The sequence below is a fragment of the Rana temporaria genome, chromosome 9, assembly GCF_905171775.1.
Source record: "Rana temporaria chromosome 9, aRanTem1.1, whole genome shotgun sequence".
Classification (NCBI taxonomy): Eukaryota; Metazoa; Chordata; class Amphibia; order Anura; family Ranidae; genus Rana; species Rana temporaria.
This window is the reverse complement of record NC_053497.1, coordinates 16,698,210-16,717,138: the sequence shown is the minus strand read 5'-3', so window position 1 is coordinate 16,717,138 and position 18,929 is coordinate 16,698,210. Positions and strand designations below refer to the sequence as shown.

The following is an 18,929-nucleotide window of genomic DNA, read 5'->3' as shown; positions in this document are numbered from 1 at the left end:
TCAAATCGCATCTCAAATCGGCGGCAATTGTCGGCAATGGCACTGTCCTAATCAGTGTGACGTCGCATCTGCGATTTCAAAAAGTAGTTCCTGTACTACTTTTTGCGATTTCGGGCCGCGATTTACATTAAATTGTGGAAAAATCGCAGCCGCGAAATCGCGGTAAAATCGCGCATTTTACCGCAATTTTGAATTCGCAGCAGTGTGAACCTAGGCTTAATTTTCTTTTTTTGGTGGAACTCCGCTTTAAGGTCTAAGATTCCATTTGTCTTTGATATAACAGATACAGACAACTGTGTAATATGACCTACAACAAAAACATATCAAAAGTAGACACTAAAAGAAAGACAAGAGCCACAGATTTTACTAAAAGAATAGACTTTATTAAGCATTGTAAGTCTTTCTAACTGGAAAACCAAGCTCCTCCATGAAGCATTCCTAAACATTCTGCATCGTAAGTTCACCATCTCAGTAACGACAGACATTCCCAGAGTTTAGCCGCTCTAACTTACATTGATAAACTATGGAGATGCTGGGGGTGGGGGAATTACAGGACAGGAAGATTTTGGGAAGTGGGAGATAGTTACACATTACCCATCCACTAAACAGGTGACTAGCATAAAGGGGCGTTTATTAACAGGGGAGAAAATATAATCCAGAAGCCATGGTTTATTTATTTTTTTTCCATTGTAATTAACACAGACAGAATCCGTTAAACATCATGAATTACTACCAAAGATTCATTGCAGTGAAGGTTTCACCTAGCTAAAAAAAAAAAAAAATTCAATAAAGAAACTTCAAAAAGAGAAAAGCAGAAGTTTATATTAATCGGGGTCAACAGGGAGCGGGGCTTACAAAATATATACGTAACACTTTGAAAGTCAGCAATATTCACTTTCAAAGGCTCTGTTTCTTCTTGAGGAGAAAACAAAAAAAAAAAGGGATCAGCAATTAGTTACCACTAAACCAGGAATAAAAGAAGCAGTATATCACAAAGTACATGTTCAGCAGATACAGATGGGTTAAAGTTACACCCAAAGGAATTAGGTGCAAGGAATATTTTATTATTACTTTTTTTTTTTTGTCTTTTTTAAACGGTTTCTTACATTTAAACCTTAACAAGAAAAATGATCTGTTAGTTTTCGTAGAACATCTAAAAGAAGAACATTTAAAAGACAATAATTCAGCAGGTATGTGTTAGATTTATCCCCTAGGATGCGTCTAGACCATCCTTGAAAAATTTTAAGAAATAAAATATGAAAGAGTAAATAAAACGAAAAAAAAAAAAAAATAGGAGGAAATGGGTAAGCTGGCTGCCCCTTTTTTTTTTAAGACATCAAAAATTTGATGTCTGGTTGTTAAAAGAAAAAAAAAAGCGCAAAATAAAAGCAGACAGCAATACTATCCACCATCTTCCCCACACAACATAATCTAAGATTTTTTTTTTTTTTAGATGATCAAAACTACAAAAAGCACTAAAAACTAAGGCAAAGGAACAGAGTTAAATGTGAACAGTTCGCTCAAACTGAAAGGCCTACGGACAATGTATTTGACCCCCGAATACTGGTGGTAGGTGCTCATCTTTGACATTGACGTCTAGCATCAGCTGCTAAGCGGTCAAACAAGAAGGAACAAGGCAAACAACTTGTTTCCCCCCCAACATACGAATTATCCTTTGCAGCGCCCTCAAAGTTATTAAAAAAAGCGAATTTGGCTTCTTTAGGCTTTCTTGGGAACCTACAATAAATCTAAATGCAGAATAAAGAAGAGTATTATATCAAAGAAAGTAGTCACCCACCCGCCTCCCTTTTTAAACATCAGGGCAGATCCTAAAGCAGGGTACTGGAGCACTGACAAATCTTTGTAACTTGCATTTAATATAGTCAAGTTAACCTTTCTGGAATCAAACTAGGCCTTTCAGTATAAAAACGTTTAATTCAATTAAAAAAAACGTCTACATCGTATTATCTGTGATCTCTGATCAGCATTGGGATGACCCAAGAAAAAAAGTGTGTGCCCATTGGCAGAAAGGTAGCAGGGAAAGTGCAGCTTTATAACTATCACGTGATATCAATGAGATTAGCAATCACTAATAATTCAATATCAGAGAATATGGTTAGTGATAAACATTTAAACAAGCCCTGGTGGCTAAAACTTTTCTTTGAGTTGCTCACCAGCTAAATAATGTGTACAAAACACTAATTCAGATAACAAAAAAAAATAAAAAATATGACATATAGAAGGTGTATTTTGCAAAAAAAAACCAAAGAGTCTAAATCAATAACGGCAATTAATGGTGGATCATTAAGTGGATGTTCATGTGTGATTAAAATTAGTTATTGTGAAATGTAGTAAAAAAGAAAAAAAAAAACACAAAAACGTATTAAGTTGTAACGGCTTAGAAAATGAAAAGATTCAATATATCACAAGTTGACTCCTCGGGTGGGAACTGGCTGTTGGTTTCCCCCTGTGAAATAACAAGTTCCCCCCTTTTTATAGTTGCGTTGCCCTTTGTTAAGCCTTCTTGGCTATTGCAAAAAATAAAAAATATGGACAACTTCTGAGGCCACGGTTTAAAAAAAAAAAAAAAAAAAAAGGAATTCTCCAAGAAGAATTGAAGTCCATATGGTGGCCATCGTAAACAGAGGGGAATTTTCGTCACAATCCCTGGGTTTTTATGTTCCCAGGGCACGATTGATCATGTCTAAAAAGAAGAGGTCCGAGCAGCAGCAGCGTATCAATCCATGTCAACGCCAGAAAGAGAACGGTTTGTCATCATGGCCACCGACCGTTATTCTTTTCTTTTTTCCTATACAGGAAGTTTGGTGACAAGACGATTACACTGCTGGAATTGTATCTCTGAGGTTTGAAAAACCGTTTAGAAAGATACCTCTCTTCTTTTTTTATATTTAAATATCTTGGAAAAAAAACAAAATGCAATGTAAGGGCTGTTCTTCGAGCCACAACACTGCAAGTAACGTGTTCACCAGCTCTGCGCTGGAAAACAGCTTCGCTCTTCTGTGAACAGGCTGGTTGCTTACTAGTAAAGTCATGAAGGGTTGGAGGGAAAAATATGGTAAAAGAAAAAAACTATTTTTTTTTTAACTAAAATCAGTAACTGGGATCTATAGGTTTACTAAATCACTTGTTTTCATTGTGGCAGACAATCTAGATCTGAACTTGTTATAGCACAATAATAACGCGTAGCATGCAATGAATACATACACGGGGCTCAAGGCTGCGTAGCTTTCTACAAAAGGCAATATGCTAGGATTGGCTTTTCTATGGCAACTATTTATATCAAGGCTTTCTACAAGAAGACACATATATATATATATATATATATATATATATATATATATTGTGACTGTTTATGTTTTCGGTATGACAACTTTTAGAATCACCAATTTGTAGGACTCCCCTAGAAAGATATAAACCCCTCAACTTCCCAGGTCCACTGACCCACCCAAGGCCAACTTCCCAGGTCTACTGACCCACCCAAGGCCAACTTCCCAGGTCCACTGACCCACCCAAGGTCAACTTCCCAGGTCCACTGACCCACCCAAGGCCAACTTCCCAGGTCCACTGACCCACCCCCAAGGCCAACTTCCCAGGTCCACTGACCCACCTAAGGCCAACTTCCCAGGTCCATTGACCCACCCAAGGCCGTACCAGGAGTTCCATGATCGCACTTACACCTTAAACTGGCCATAAATGGATTAAAATGTGTCCGATTCAGCAAGGACCAGTTGAATTTCAATTCATGTATGGGGTCCTGATGGACAGAAGTCAATCTAATGATTGGCTGGCTTCTGTCAAACAGGAATGTTTGAAAACTTTGATGTATTATATAACATTGGTGGAGTCCCGTTATCGGAATACACTGGTGCAGCAGGGAGGATTACTTCATCCACCTTGCATGTGTGGACGGAGGAATCAGTTTGTTTCTCTTTGATCAGCCAACTGATGGACCGTCTATGGCTAGCCCTATAGATATGAGGTAACAATGCATGGCTGCCTCTCTCTAGAACGCAATTTGTTTTTGGCAGATTTAGGCCTGGTACACACTACGTTTTTTTTTTCTCCGATGCAACAAAGTGGGTTGCACAAAAAGAAAAACTGACAGCTCGGAGCCGCTGTACTAAACCCCCACTGAGCTGTTGTGCTCTGACAAGGGGACGGCCCCCCGCCAGAAAACCCCGATCAGTGCTCTCTGCCATTGGCTGGGAGCACTGATCAAGAGTCGGTCAGCTGCTGGTTTTCCACCATGCACGCCAAACGGCTGGCTTCTGTCGGACAGACTGACATACACACGGCTGAATGTCGGCCTTTTTATTTCGAAGCGGCAAATGTCTCCTGACATTTGCCCCGTGTGTACCCGGCTTAACTCCTGCCATCATCTGAAGCTTTCAAATGAATTTGCCAATTATATTCAATGTACTAGGGCATATGTGTCAAACACAAGCCTGTGGGCTGAATCCGGCCCTCCAGGCCATTTCATGTGGCCCTCACACCCCCACCTGGTCGCAGCAGAGAGGACAGGACTCCACCAGATCCTGCACTTCTCTGTCCAGCCCTCCTGGCAGCGGCACAGGGCAAGGGGGTGCACTGATGTAAGGGATAGTGGGGGGGGGGGCTCTTGACATATGATGGTGGGGATACAACCTTTGAGGGCAACTTTAATGCCGATATGCCTCCCCAAGTAAATGGAGTTCGACACCCCTGTACTAGGGAAAACGGAGAGCCTTTTATTAACTATATTTTACACACACTCACACCTATAGGTCCTAAATTCAAAGTGTTCTACACCACATCATTATACAGGAGGAATAGGAGATACTTCACTAGTACTTCTGAAAAGCGATGGGACCGGAAATTCTTCACTATAGAATACAGATTTAATAAAAGAGAAGTTTGTGCCACACCAAGTACATGAAGAAAGTAAGCTGGGTCAATTCTAACACCCAAACCTCTCTACAGTTACATAAGTAACAAGACAATTGTTAACGTTATAGGGGTCCTTGTAACGGTATGATTAACCATTATAGGGGTCTTTGTACAGGTATGATAAGTCATTGTAGGGGTCCTTGTACAGGTATGATTAACCATTATAGGGGTCCTTGTACAGGTATGATAAGTCATTATAGGGGTCCTTGTACAGGAATGATCAACCATTATAGGGGTCCTTGTACAGATATGATCAATCGTTATAGGGGTCTTGTAACAGTATGATTAACCTTTATAGGGGTCTTTGTACAGGTATGATAAGTCATTATAGGGGTCCTTGTACAGGTATGATTAATCATTATAGGGGTCTTTGTACAGGTATGATAAGTCATTATAGGGGTCCTTGTACAGGTATGATTAACCATTATAGGGGTCCTTGTACAGGTATGATTAATCATTGTTGGGGTCCTTGTACAGGTATGATCAATCGTTATAGGGGTCCTTGTACAGGTATGATCAATCGTTATAGGGGTCCTTGTACAGGTATGATCAATCGTTATAGGGGTCCTTGTAACGGTATGATTAACCATTATAGGGGTCCTTGTACAGGTATAAGTCATTATAGGGGTCCTTGTACAGGTATAAGTCATTATAGGGGTCCTTGTACAGGTATAAGTCATTATAGGGGTCCTTGTACATTATAGGGGTCCTTGTACAGGTATGATAAGTCATTATAGGGGTCCTTGTACAGGTATGATAAGTCATTATAGGGGTCCTTGTACAGGTAAGATTAATCATTATAGGGGTCTTTGTACAGGTATGATTAATAGGGGTTCTTGTACAGATATGATCAAATGTTATAGGGGTCCTTGTACAGGTATTGTCAACTAAAGGGTTTCTTTACTTATTTTAATTAGTCCAGTTTCATCCACACAATGTGAAATGAAAATAGGAAACTGTCAGAACTGCAAATTTCCAATATGGTTACTGGCTGCCCCATCTGGCATACAACTGTTTTATAAACTATACCGTGAAAAGTTGGTTGGAGAAAGTCTTGTCCTATCCCTAAGGGCCCTTCCACCATTAAGCAGTAAGTAGCGGCCATGCTTGTGTTACGCATATATAGGTGCATTTTTTTTTTCTTCATGCAACATGCAAAGCAATAAACATTAATTGCCCTGCTTAACATGCATTATTAATACGCAATAAATGCTACAAGCTCTATTTTTTTTTACAAGAAAGCAGCTAGCCACATAAGGGATGAATAGGATTTCTATTGGAAATGCGTTCCCGCACACCAGTTTTCCTGCAAGAAAACTAGCAAACGGAGACAAGTGAGCTTGAAGAAAGCAAACTGTGGGTTTGGTAGAGAAGCCAGTCAGCCAGGAGAAGCCAGTCAGCCAGGAGTATGCGAGAAAACACAGTTTAAAACATGATTTACTACAAATTCATACGAGCTAGAATGTCCAAATGAAAACAAACGTGATATGGAAAAGGTAGGTGGGGTGGGGGGGTTGCTTTATCGTGTTTCATAACTGGGTTTCTTTTCTACGGTTTCTAGAGTTGGAATACAAGAAGAAAAGGATTCTTTTATTAAAAATCTCTAACAACAGGTGCAGAGCAAAACATTGTAAGCCCTTCAACCAGAGAAAAACATTGACGGGCGTTTGGGGTATTTTTTTCCAAAAACAAATACCGTAAAAAAAAAAAAAACAACGTTTTTTTTTTTCTCGTTTCCGTTAAAGTTTCAGAGAGGTGGGCATCAAGTGAAGTTTCCAGCGGGAGCTCTGGACACGAGAGCTAAGTTTGCCCTCTCCTGGTTCATTTTTTGGAGTTACACGTCCGGAGTACAAGTTTCCGATTTTTTTCACCACAAACCTCCCCCCCAGCAGGCGGCAGCGTTCTCGAAGGAATACTGGTTTCTGCTCAGGATGCAAATGTGGCTTTTACCTAAATATATATTTATAGATTACATAAATAGATCTCTCTTTGCCTCTCTCTGTACATTAGGTCTGTGCACAAACATATGCATATTCACAATATACACAGTGAGCCTTGTCAGACAAAGTCCTAAATTGCGTACTTCTGCGCGTATCCCATCTGCGGGCCGGTTGCCGGCAGATAAACGTTACGCCCATACACTATCATTCACATTACACCTTCAGCAAGACAGGTGTCACCTCTTTGGCGTCAAGCAATGTGTGGCGCGCTCTCCACTCCTGCAATGGGTGATCTCATTTGCAAACAGTAAAACTGCTGTAAAAAACGAAGCGATCGTGTTTAATTTTATTTTTTACACTACCACCTCCTCCATTATAAAATTTCAACACAGAGGCCTTTATTTCTTAAATGCAGTTACCCATAGCAACCAGATTTCAGTGGCTTAGTGCAATCAGATTAAAAAGTATTGTTTGGTTGCTATGGGTCCCTGCGCTTTTTTAGTGGGGGCGCGTTCTTCTCCCGCCTATTATATAAAAACCTGCAGTGTCAGAATGTAAAATATCGCTTTGGAAATGGCTTAGGTATCCTCTAAGTGTCCTTAGAAGGCTCTATGGCAATAGTCAATGAGCATCGGACAGACAGTAAAAAAAGAAAACCCTGTCCTTGCTCATTTTTTTGTTTTAGGGACTTTAAAGAACAGCTAAGGCAAATACAATTGTATACTGATTGTGACTGCTTTGGCCTTCTGTGGGTGAAAAGCAAATTACAAGGTGCATCTTAGCAGCAGCAGCAACACGATTTAAAAGGTGCTCGAGATTTTATGACGCAGATGGAGGTGGCTTACTGTATCAAATGACATGACCCAGCATGACACAGGCTTGACCTTAACTTCAAGGCAGGAAAAATCTGCCCAAAAAAAAAAAAAAACAGCTTCTTTCCTGAAATCCCCCTTTTTTTGTACAAAGGCCATATTTATATATATATTTATACATATATATATGTACATATAAAAAATAATATTAATAAAATTCAGACAAAAAGCCCAACATTATCTACATGTTCCGGTAGTCTGGCAGGAGGTTTCCTCGTAGGAGGATGGAGGGCGGAGCGAGATAGAGGGAGGGAGGTACAGCAGATGCAATAAAGCAATACTGCTGAATAAATCCACTCTCAGTAATACTGAGAGAGAGCCAATGAAACGTCTTCCATAGGACAGGATCCTTCTACAGCTTCCTAGAAAACACAAACGTCATTATCGTCGTTTATGTCATTCGTTTTATCGCAAACCTATAGCTTATTCTTCTTCCCCCATGGGACCCGGGGATAGAAGCTCTATGATAAAGATAATGCAATCTATTTCTCTGCACTATGATGATCTGTAATGGAAAAGACACAAAGCTTGTGTCAAGGGATTGTACCAAATCAAAGCATGGTGCCATATAACAGCTGTATGCCTAAAAGGTTTAATTTCAATACGGCAACAGAAAAAAAAAAAATTAAATATCTCTTGTTAATTTTTCTTGTTTGTTGGGGGGTGTTTTTGTTTTTTTTGTTGGGGTTGAGCTGTACCTCCCTCGAGCACTCTCCTCCTCCTCCAGTGTTTTCCCTGTTAGTGGCTCACTCCTCCTTCTGGAGGGCAGTTGGACCCAGTTTGTCATCGCGGCAGTTGTCCCCGCCTTCACTACTTATCCCAGTAAAGTGAGAGGCATTGCCATTGCTGCAAGGGTCACTGCAATCTCTGGATAAGGCACATGCTATAGTTTGTGAGCTGGATTCTTCTTCTGTAACAGGGTTTCCACTGGTCCCATTGACTTGAGAAGGGCTGCGGCTGTCTGTTGGCCCCTGGAAAATACAAGGAGAAACAGGTTAGTGTTCTGGGATCCTTTTATTTATTTTTTATTATCGCAATCCTGCTGCAAAAATTTGTAAAAAGCGGTTACCTGTAAAAGAAGAGCATAATAAAATTCACCTTTTCTGTTGCCACTTTGATCAAGAAGAAAGTACCGTATTTATCTTCATATAACGCGCCCCGACGTATAGCGCGCACCCCCAACCTGGAAGGGAAATTTCAGGAAAAAAATAAAATACTCACAGTTTGAATGCCCCTCGTCGGTGTCTTGCCCGCCGTCCATCGGCGGCCTTGTCTGGTCCGGCGTCCGTCTGCGGCCCTGGTGGTGTCCTCCCCGCTTCTCCCGCGCTGTTTCTGAGTCGATCCCCGCTTCTCGCGCTGTGTTTGAACGCCGCCGCCGACATATACCGAGCGCAGTACACTCGGCCAGGCTCGGCTCCCCTCGCGGTCACGCCCTGTGCTGCACAGGGCGTGACCGCGAGGGGAGCCGAGCGTACTGCGCTCGGTATATGTCGGCGTTCAAACACAGCGCGGGAAGCGGGGATCGGCGCATATCGCGCACCCACGATTTTATCCTTATTTTAAGGGGAAAAAAGTGCGCAGTATACGCCGATAAATACAGTACATTTTTTTCATCCTGACACTTCTGGGAATGCCAACATTCGCAGCACCCATTGGTTCATTTTTCTGACCTCCATGACACTACTTGGGGTCACCAAGGGGATCAGTAAAAGGAACCACTGAACACAGGATAAGGAAATGATTTCAGACGGCTGCACTTCTAAAAATCCTTTTATTGAAGCTTCATATGACAAGTGGTTGATAGAAGGAGCAGGGGACAAAAAGGTAGACGCGCTTTGAGCAAATGTTAGCGCTTAGTCATTACCTGGTAAAGTGACTTAAAGTGGAGGTTCACCCTAAAAACAAGTATATACCATTCAATCCAGCATACTGCCGACATATACAGTATGCTGTCTTTTTTTTCGGTTTACATACCATACCATAGCATGCTTTGGTTCCACTCCTGTTTTGCCTTTGTTTTTTCCAGTGCTCCTTTTTGCCAGACCAACTATAGGTAGGGGCGGGTTTAGGTTACCACCTGCCCCCTATCTATTGATTAGCATGCCTGTGCTCCTCTTTAGGAGGCTTCAAAATCATAGCTAGGGCTGCAGTTACACAGAGTGCCTTGACGCTTGGCCTGCAGCTTACCAGGTATTTGCAAATACATGCAACTAAACCTCTGTTTTAATTACATACAGTTAGACAGATGAATTCGGTTTAGTGCTTTTTTGGTAGGCAACTTTGAGCCTGTCTTTTATGGAAACATTTTTTAAATTCCATATATATACTAAATCGCATATTGCTAAAAACACATCTCATTTAAAGTCCCAATTCTCCCCCCTTTTTCATACATTTACAGGGATGGAGGCCTGTGGTAGTTCTATCATATGCCTCATATAAAGTCCCACCCTCATTCCCCCCTTTTTTAATACATACCGTAGTATAGGTATTTCCCCCCCCCCCCCCCCCCGGCTTCCGGGTAGTGAATCCCGCGGGACTGGGCGTTCCTATTCAGAGACTAAGTGATTGACGTATGACAAAAGCTTCACCCCCGGCGCATAATGTACGTCACCAGTTTCCGAAAGAGAACGAACTGCGAGTCGGCTCTATACGGCACCTGCGCACTGACGTTCGGCTTTTTCGGAAACTGGTGACGCACATTATGCGCCGGGGGTGAAGCTTTTGTCATACGTCAATCACTTAGTCTCTGAATAGGAATGCCCACTCCCGCGGGATTCACTACCCGGAAGCCGGGGGGGGGGGAATACCTATACTAGAGTATGTAAACAAAAAAAAACAGCATACTGTACATGTCGGCAGTATGCTAGATTGGATGGTATATACATGTTTTTAGGGTGAACCTCCACTTTAAGTGCTAACATTTGTGCGAAACATGTCTACCTTTTTGTCCCCTGCTCCATCTGTAAATTACTTGTCATATGAAGCTGGTAATTACTAAGCGCTAACATTTGTGCTAAACATGTCTACCCTTTTGTCCCCTGCTCCATCTGTCAACCACTTGTCATATGAAGCAGGTAATGACTAAGCGCTAACATGTGTGTGAAACGTGTTTACCTTTTTGTCCCCTGCTCCATCTGTTAACCACTTGTCATATGAAGCTTCAATAAAATTATTTTTGGGAGTGCAGCTGTCCGGAATAATTTTCTTATGTTACACAGCATGGACTAGCACCTGATCAGTGTGCGTGGGGATTAACCAGAGGCCCACTCACCTGGAGCTGGCTTTTCTTGTTTCACTGAGCACAGGAGAGGTCAACTCTTCCAGAAGTGCTGGTTTGTCTGCAGACTTCAGAGAAAGATTCCTCTTTAAACCACTAGCCGACCAGCCGCTGTCATTTTACCGCACCAGGTTGGCTCTCCTGGGCAAATCGCCATAGCTGTACGTCGGCCCTTTAAACAGCCTTAGCAGGCGCACTTGACGTAGGAGCTGATGCACATGCCCGGCGGCCGCGATGTCTGCCGGGCACCCGCGATCGCTCCTGAGAGTGAAAGAACGGGGGATCTATGTAAACAGACAGATCTTCCGTTCTGTCAAGGAGAGAGAGATCTGCTGTTTCTAGTGATTAGAAACAGCAATCTCTCTGTACTCCCAGTCACTACACCCACCCCCACAGTTAGAATCACTCCCTAGGACACATTTAACCCCTGGATCGCCCCCTAGAGTTAACCCCTTCCCTGTCAGTGACATTTATACAGTAATCAGTGGCAATTTATAGCACAGATCGCTGTATAAATGTCACCGATTTCAAAAAAGTGTCAAGTGTCGGTTCAATCTGCCTGCTGCAATGTTGTAGTCCTGCTAAAAATTGCAAATTACCGACATTACTAGTAAAAAAATAATAATAAAAATGCCATAAATCTATCCCCCATTTTGTAGACGCTATAATTTTGCGAAACCAATCAATATACGCTTATTGCGATTTTTCTTTTTTTTTACCAAAAATATGTATAAGAATACATATTGGCCTAAACTGATGAATACATTTTTTTTTTAAATTTGGGGTTAGTTATTAGAGCAAAAAGTAAAAAATTATTATTATTTTTTTTTTGTCGCTCTTTTTTTTGTTTATAGCAAAATAAATTATTTAAATTTATTGGGGGGGGGAGGGACTTCAATGTTGTTTGTGTATATTGTCACACGACTGCGAAATTGTCAGTTAAAGCGGAGTTCCAGCCTTTTTATGTTTATTAAAAGTCAGCAGCTATGAAAAGTGTAGCTGCTGACTTTTAATAAACAAGATGCTTACCTGTTCCACGGTCCAGCGATGCGGCCGTCCAGAGTGTCGCTCCTCTACCTGGTGCTTCCATTCACACTCTGGGTACCCAACCGTGACAGCTTTCGGCTTCACGGCTGGGCATGCACTGCGCATGCTCGAGTCGCGCTGCACTCCCGGAGCGGACAGGCGATCTCCTGGGACCTCACAGGGAGGGGCCGCCTAGGGGCAGAGGAGGAGTCGCCTAGGTGGTCCCTAGGTGGAAGTGGCACAGGCACATTCCACAGGTAAGTTGTTAATGACCTATAGATTTGTAATGAATGAATCAAGCATGAAAATCACCCAATGAACTAAATGAGAGTCTAGCTGGTCACATACTCTTCCAGATTTCTCTTCTTCTTGCCTGAGAAAAAAAAACAATATATTCCACAATCCACACTAAACAGCGTAAATGGAGGAATCTGAATTGACGGCTTTTGTACACAGCTGTCTGAATACCTGAAAAGTGAATGCATCCTACAGGATGCAGCTCCTGTTCAGCCGACAATTTTCCACCCAGCCCAATTAATAGTTAAATCAACGTGTGGTGCTGAGAGGGACCCCGACGGCTCAAATTTCCAGCTTATTCATCAGGGGCCAGATTCAGAAAGAGATACGACGGCGTATCTCCTGATACGCCGTCGTATCTGAGTGCGCTCGGTCGTATCTATGCGCCTGATTCAGAGAATCAGTTACGCATAGATACCCCTAAGATCCGACAGGTGTAAGTGTCTTACACCGTCGTATCTTAGGCTGCATATTTACGCTGGCCGCTAGGTGGCGCTTCCGTATGTTTTGCGCGAGGAATATGCAAATTAGGATTTACGCCGATTCAGAAACGAACGACCGCTCAGCGCTTTTTTTTTTACGTTGTTTGCGTTCGGCTTTTTCCGTCGTAAAGTTACCCCTGCTATATGAGGGGTATGTGCGGCGTATCCTGTTAAGTATGGCCGTCGTTCCCGCGTTGAATTTTGGAAATTTTGCGTTGTTTGCGCAAGTCGTTCGCGAATACGGCTGGACGTAATTTACGTTCACGTCGAAACCAATGACGTCCTTGCGACGTCATTTAGAGCAATGCACACTGGGATACTTTACGGACGGCGCATGCGGCGTTCAAAAAAAAACGCAAAAAAGCGGGGTCAACACAAATTTAAATACTACACGCCCCAACATCCCATTTGAATTACGCGGCCTTACGCCGCAACACATACGTTACGTCGCCGTAAATATGGGCGCAAGTTCTTTCTGAATACAGAACTAAGGGCCAAATTCACAGAGGAGATACGACCGCGTATCTCCTGATACACTGTCGTATCTCTTGTCGTATCTATGCGGCTGATTCATAGAATCAGTTCCGCATAGATAGCCCTAAGATCCGACAGGTGTAATTGACTTACACCGTCGGATCTTAGGATGCAATACTTCGGCCGCCGCTGGGGGGAGTTTGCGTCGTATTCCAGCGTCGGGAATGCAAATTAGCAGTTTACGGCGATCCACAAAGGTTTTTCCCGTCGTTACGTCGGCGCAAGTCTTTTTTTCCCTGTCGCAAAGTTAGGTGTGCTTTAACATGGTGTAAAATTACTCCACCATGTTAAAGTATGCCCGTCGTTCCCGCGTCGCTTTTGAATTTTTTTTTTCCCGGCGTAAGTACGTTACGCACGTCGCGATTCACAAACACGTCGGGCCGCCGTAAGTTCGCGCAAAGCACGTCGGGAAAATTGCGAACGGAGCATGCGCAGAACGTCCGGCGCGTGAGCGCGCCTAATTTAAATGGTACCCGCCCCATTTGAATTGGGCGGGCTTGCGCCGGACGTGTTTACAATACACCGCCGCAAGTTTACAGGTAAGTGCTTTGTGGATCAGGCACTTACATTGAAAACTTGCGGCGGTGTAACGTAAACGGCTTACGTTACACGGCCGCAATTCTTCGTGAATCTGGCCCTAAGCGCCCAAAGTTACAGCGGCGTAACGTATCTCCGATACGTTCCGCCGGCCGGACAGATACGCTCAGGTATCTGAATCCGGCCCCAGGAATCGGCTGCAATGCCTATCTGTGTACGACTATCTTTAAAAGTTGGGTACCAGACGCAAGTCACTTTGAAACGGCCCCAATATACAGACCACAGCTATCGCCATTGCACGCAGCTATGGTATGTTACTACAAACCTGCTTGCTCACTTTTTTGGTTGGTTTTGCCATTTTGTTAGCAGCAGGATCTCTTCCACGCCTAGGAAAAGGAGGAGGGGAATAAGATATGATTATTATTATTGCCAATATCCATTTACCACTATACAATCCATCCACAATCTTATTTGTTAAAGTATAACTATTGATATATATATATTTTTTTTCATTTTGGATAGAATAATAGACGGTTATAACCCCTGTATTTTTTTGGCATCAGTGTCCCATTGGGGAGATTTACCTTCACTTCCTGTCCCATAGCCAAACAGGAAGTGAGAGGAAATCCTTGCAAATTAGGGCAATCCCTTGGGGCCTCCCAGGTCACTAGAACTAGTGTCCCCATTGGAAGATTTCCCTCTTCAAGTGGGGGTTCACCCTATGAACGGAATTTTTTTTTTTTTTTTTCTTCTACCATAAAATCAGGCATTGTAGCGCGAGCTACAGTATGCCTGTCCCGATTTTTTTACCCCCGTACTCACCTTGTACTCGTACATCGAAGATACCGGGGAATGGGCGTGCCTATGGAGACGGAGGATGATTGACGGCCGGCTCTGGCGCGTCACGCTTCTCCGGAAATAGCCGAAATAGGCTTGGCTCTTCACGGCGCCTGCGCATAGCCTGTGCGCAGGCGCCGTGAAGAGCCGAGACCTACTTCGGCTGTCTTCGGGGAGAGTGACGTGCCAGGGCCGGCCGTCAATCCTCCTCCCTCTCCATAGGCACGCCCATTCCCCGCGGGAGCCGAAATCTACAATGTACGATTACAAGGTGAGTCCGGGGTTAAAAAAATCGGGACAGGCATACTGTAGCTCGCGCTACAATGCCTGTCTCGATGGTAAAATCATGTGAGTGAGGGTGAACTACCGCTTTCATTACTTTTCTGGGGACAACTCAAAATTTGGGATTCTCTTTAGAGATGGGATTCGGGTGTGTTTGAAATCCCACATGCCCGATCCAGCCAGGAAACCGACACTGCACAGCACTAATCACGGGCAGTGAGACATTTCCCGATTCGCAGCTGCACAGATCAGGAAATGTCTCATCGCCTCTGATTAGCGCTGTGCAGTGTCGGCTTCCTGGCTGGACCGGGCATGTGGGATTTCAAACACACCCGAGCCCATCTCTAATTTTCTTTTACTTTAAATCTCGGTGCCAACAGTAAACAGAACACATAGAGAGGATGAATCTCCCTGTGGAGGGGGGGGGGGGGAGAGCACAGACAGCAAAAAAAACCTCATAGGTGTTCTAATCCCTCTCCACTCTATCCAAAACAAAACAAAAAAAGTTTTGCGTTTAGTTTTACTTTTAAAGGGTTAGTTCACCTTTACAAAAAAACTGCCAATGCAGGTAAAGGAGTGTTTCAAACTGTGCAGCTCTGACTAAAGCAATGCCCCTCTTATAGGTGCAAGTCATTTACATACCACATGAAGATTAACTGGAATACACCTGGGATGTTGCTAAGTGAGGCCCAGTCATGTAAGGGGGTCTGAATTAACCACTTGCCAACCCGGCCATTGTAGAATGACGGCCACAAGGTGGCTCTACAATGCCGGAAGGCCGTCTATTGACGTCCTCGGCTCCTCCCGGCCACAGGGGAGCGCGCGCGTGCCCGCCGCGTCACTCGGATGCCTGGCGGCCGCGATGTCCGCCGGCTACCCGTGATCGGCAGTTACAGAGACAGGGACGTGGATCTGTGTGTGTAAACACAGAGACCCACGTCCTGTCAGGGAGAGAGGAGACCGATGGTGTGTCCCTTGAGACATAGGGACACCCATCGGTCACCTTCCCCAGTCAGTCCCCTCCCCCCACAGTAAGAATCACTCTCAGGGAACACATTAACCCCTTGATCGCCCCCTAGTGTTTAACCCCCTTCCATGCCTGTCACATTTATACAGTTATCAGTGCATGTTTATAACACTGTTCGCTGTATAAATGTGAATGGTCCCAAAAATGTGTCAAAAGTGTCCGATGTAATGTCACAGTCCTGACAAAAATCACAGATAACCGCCATTAGTAGTATGGGAGCCGTTTTTCAGGCGTCATTTTTAGGCCAAAAGCGCCTGAAAAACGCCCCAGTGTGAAAGGGGTCTAATAGGGCAGAAAAGAAACACTAGCAGCTCATATATCATATCGAGCGGGATTTTTTTTTTCAAATGCTCACAGTAGCAGCAATGCATATAAAACAACAACAACAAAAAAAATAGAATCTGCATGCTTACCCTTTGCCTGGACCCCCAACCGAGACCACCTGCATCCCAAAAGCTCCCCGGCCACGGGAAGGTTTACTGCCTGCCCACTGACCAACCACCATACCAGCAATCTCCAGCTTGCCCCCTTGTGGTGGAATAGGATGAACGCCTGAATAAAATGCAAACAGTTAACTAGGTGCTAAAATGTATGCAAATCATACTATACAAACACATCCAAAATGTACAAAAAATACACACCTGAAAAACCTCTGTTTCTTCCAGGAGGAGGAGGTGGGGGCATGGAGCCCATGGCTCTGGGGTACATTGGAACAGGGTAAAAGGGTGGCATCATGTGGGGCATGAAAGGTGGTGGAGGCAGAAGTGGTGGAGGTGGCTGGCGATTAAAATTGATCCCCTCTAAGATGCTTTGTCTCATCTTCTCCACTTTGGCTGCCTGCTCTGCCTGGAGTAAAAGAAATACACAAAAATAAACGAACGCAAAAGACCAATCAGTAGATTTTATGCAACAAACGTCTCTCCAAGTTTTCAATGAGGGGCACAGAAGACCTCTGGGTACAAGTCCTACCCTTAGGTGTACATTTTCCTTATTTACATTCATGTGCTAGACAGCCTGTGCACCCATTACATTTTTTTATCACCAAGTACAGTATTGATACTTTTTTTCATGTTCTGTTTCATTAAGGTTTAACCACTTCAGCGCCGGAAGGATTTACCCCCCTTAACGACCAGACCATTTTTTGCGATACGGCACTGCGTCACTTTAACTGACAATTGCGCGGTTGTGCGACACTGTACACAAATAAAATTGACGTCCTTTTTTCCCTACAAATAGAGCTTTCTTTTGGTGGCATTTGATCACCTCTGCGGTTTTTATATTTTTTGCGCTATAAACAAACAAAACAAAAAAAAGACTAAATTCTTTTAGTTATTTGCGCTACAGCGGCACATTACGCCGCTGTAGCGCAAATAATATACGCTACGCCGATGCAGCGCAGAGAGGCAAGCATGGAATTCACAAAGCCATTGTTCCCAAAACTGCGCTGGGTTTCTCAGGCGTAAGTGGAAGTGGGCGTGAGCCATGCAAATGAGGCGTGACCCCATGCAAATGATGGGCCAAGTGTCAGACAGATACTTATAACGAACAGAGCATGCGCCGTCCCGTGGACGCATCCCCGTGCACATACTCAGAATCACGTCGGAACAGCTGCCTAAGAAACGTCGGATCACTGCCTACGGCGTGAACGTAACCTACGCCCAGCCATATTCACGTCCAACGTAAACTACGTAAAATACGCCGGCTTGTGTTCCCTGGTGCAGCCCTTTGCATGGATGCTGCTGAGTTACACCTCCTTTATGGGGCATAACTTTACGCCGGACCTAAGACTTTACGTGCACTGCGTCGGGAAAACGTACGTTTGTGAATCGCCGTATCTCCCTCATTTGCATATTTGAATAGAAAATCAATGGGAGCGCCACATGCGTCCAGCGTAAATATGCGTCCACTCTTCGTCGGCAAGTTACGTCGGTAGGATGAAGCCTGTTTTTAGGCGTATCTTAGTTTGTGAGTCCGGCGCATATTTGCACTTACTGGAGATACGTCGGCGCAAGTGCTTTGTGAATCCGGGCCAATATTTTTTACTTTTTGCTATAATAAATATCCCCAAAAAAATTTAAATCAACTTCCTCATCAGTTTAGGCCGATATGTATTCTACATATTTTTGGTAAAAAAAAAATCCCAATAAGTGTATTTTAATTGGTTTGCACAAAAGTTATATCATTTACAAAATAGAGCAAGGATATGCAATTGGCGGACCTTCAGCTGTTGCAGAACTACAAGTTCCATCATCCCTCTGGGTGTCATGCTTGTGGCTGTCAGTCAAATTCCTCCATCGCCTAATCCAAACTCTTAAGAGGCTAACGTGTAACACAGGCCACACACACAGTGCAAATCTCTTTCCTGCAACCACGGCATGATTCTCCCATCAGCACAGACAGTGCTAACAGAGGAATCCCTCCGCCCCAGACATTGTCTGCTCCCGAGGAGGAAGCCAGTGATTATCGCTAGTGGCTATAGCAGCCGCTAGCGATAATCGTTCAACTTGGTACAATCAGCCTGCCCAATAAGGGTTTGAATCTTGTCCAATCCCTGCTCAACTGGCCGAGATTCAAACCGTTTATGGCCGGCCTAAGTCATATTGCAGTACTTGCACTGCCGTCATTTAACCACTTGTTCACGCAGATATACGTTGGCAGAATGGCTCTGCTGGGCGAAACTCGTATGGCTGGCGGGCACAAGAGCCGGCACAAATCCCTGTTCTGTCAGAGGAGAGGAGACATTGTGTTCCTAGTAAGTAGGAACAGCGATATGTCTCCTCCCCCAGTCAGTACCACCCCATACAGTTAGAAACACTAACTAGGGAACACAGTTAACCCCTTGATCGCCCCCTAGTGTTAACCCCCCTCCCC

General features: G+C 43.8%; 1 protein-coding gene across 2 annotated transcripts in view; it reads right to left on the bottom strand.

Moving 5' to 3' along the window:
* Positions 1–361: 361 nt before the first annotated feature.
* FAM120C (family with sequence similarity 120C) overlaps positions 362–18,929 on the bottom strand; it is a 74,612-nt gene continuing 56,044 nt past the window's right edge. For both annotated transcript variants that reach the window (XM_040322869.1, XM_040322868.1), the window contains exons 13-16: positions 16,700–16,904; positions 16,472–16,610; positions 14,238–14,298; positions 362–8,730 (exon numbers count right to left, since the gene is read on the bottom strand). In XM_040322869.1, coding sequence (XP_040178803.1) covers positions 8,506–8,730; positions 14,238–14,298; positions 16,472–16,610; positions 16,700–16,904 — 630 coding nt within the window. In that variant the 3' untranslated portion in view covers positions 362–8,505. The remainder of the gene's footprint in view (positions 8,731–14,237; positions 14,299–16,471; positions 16,611–16,699; positions 16,905–18,929) is intronic.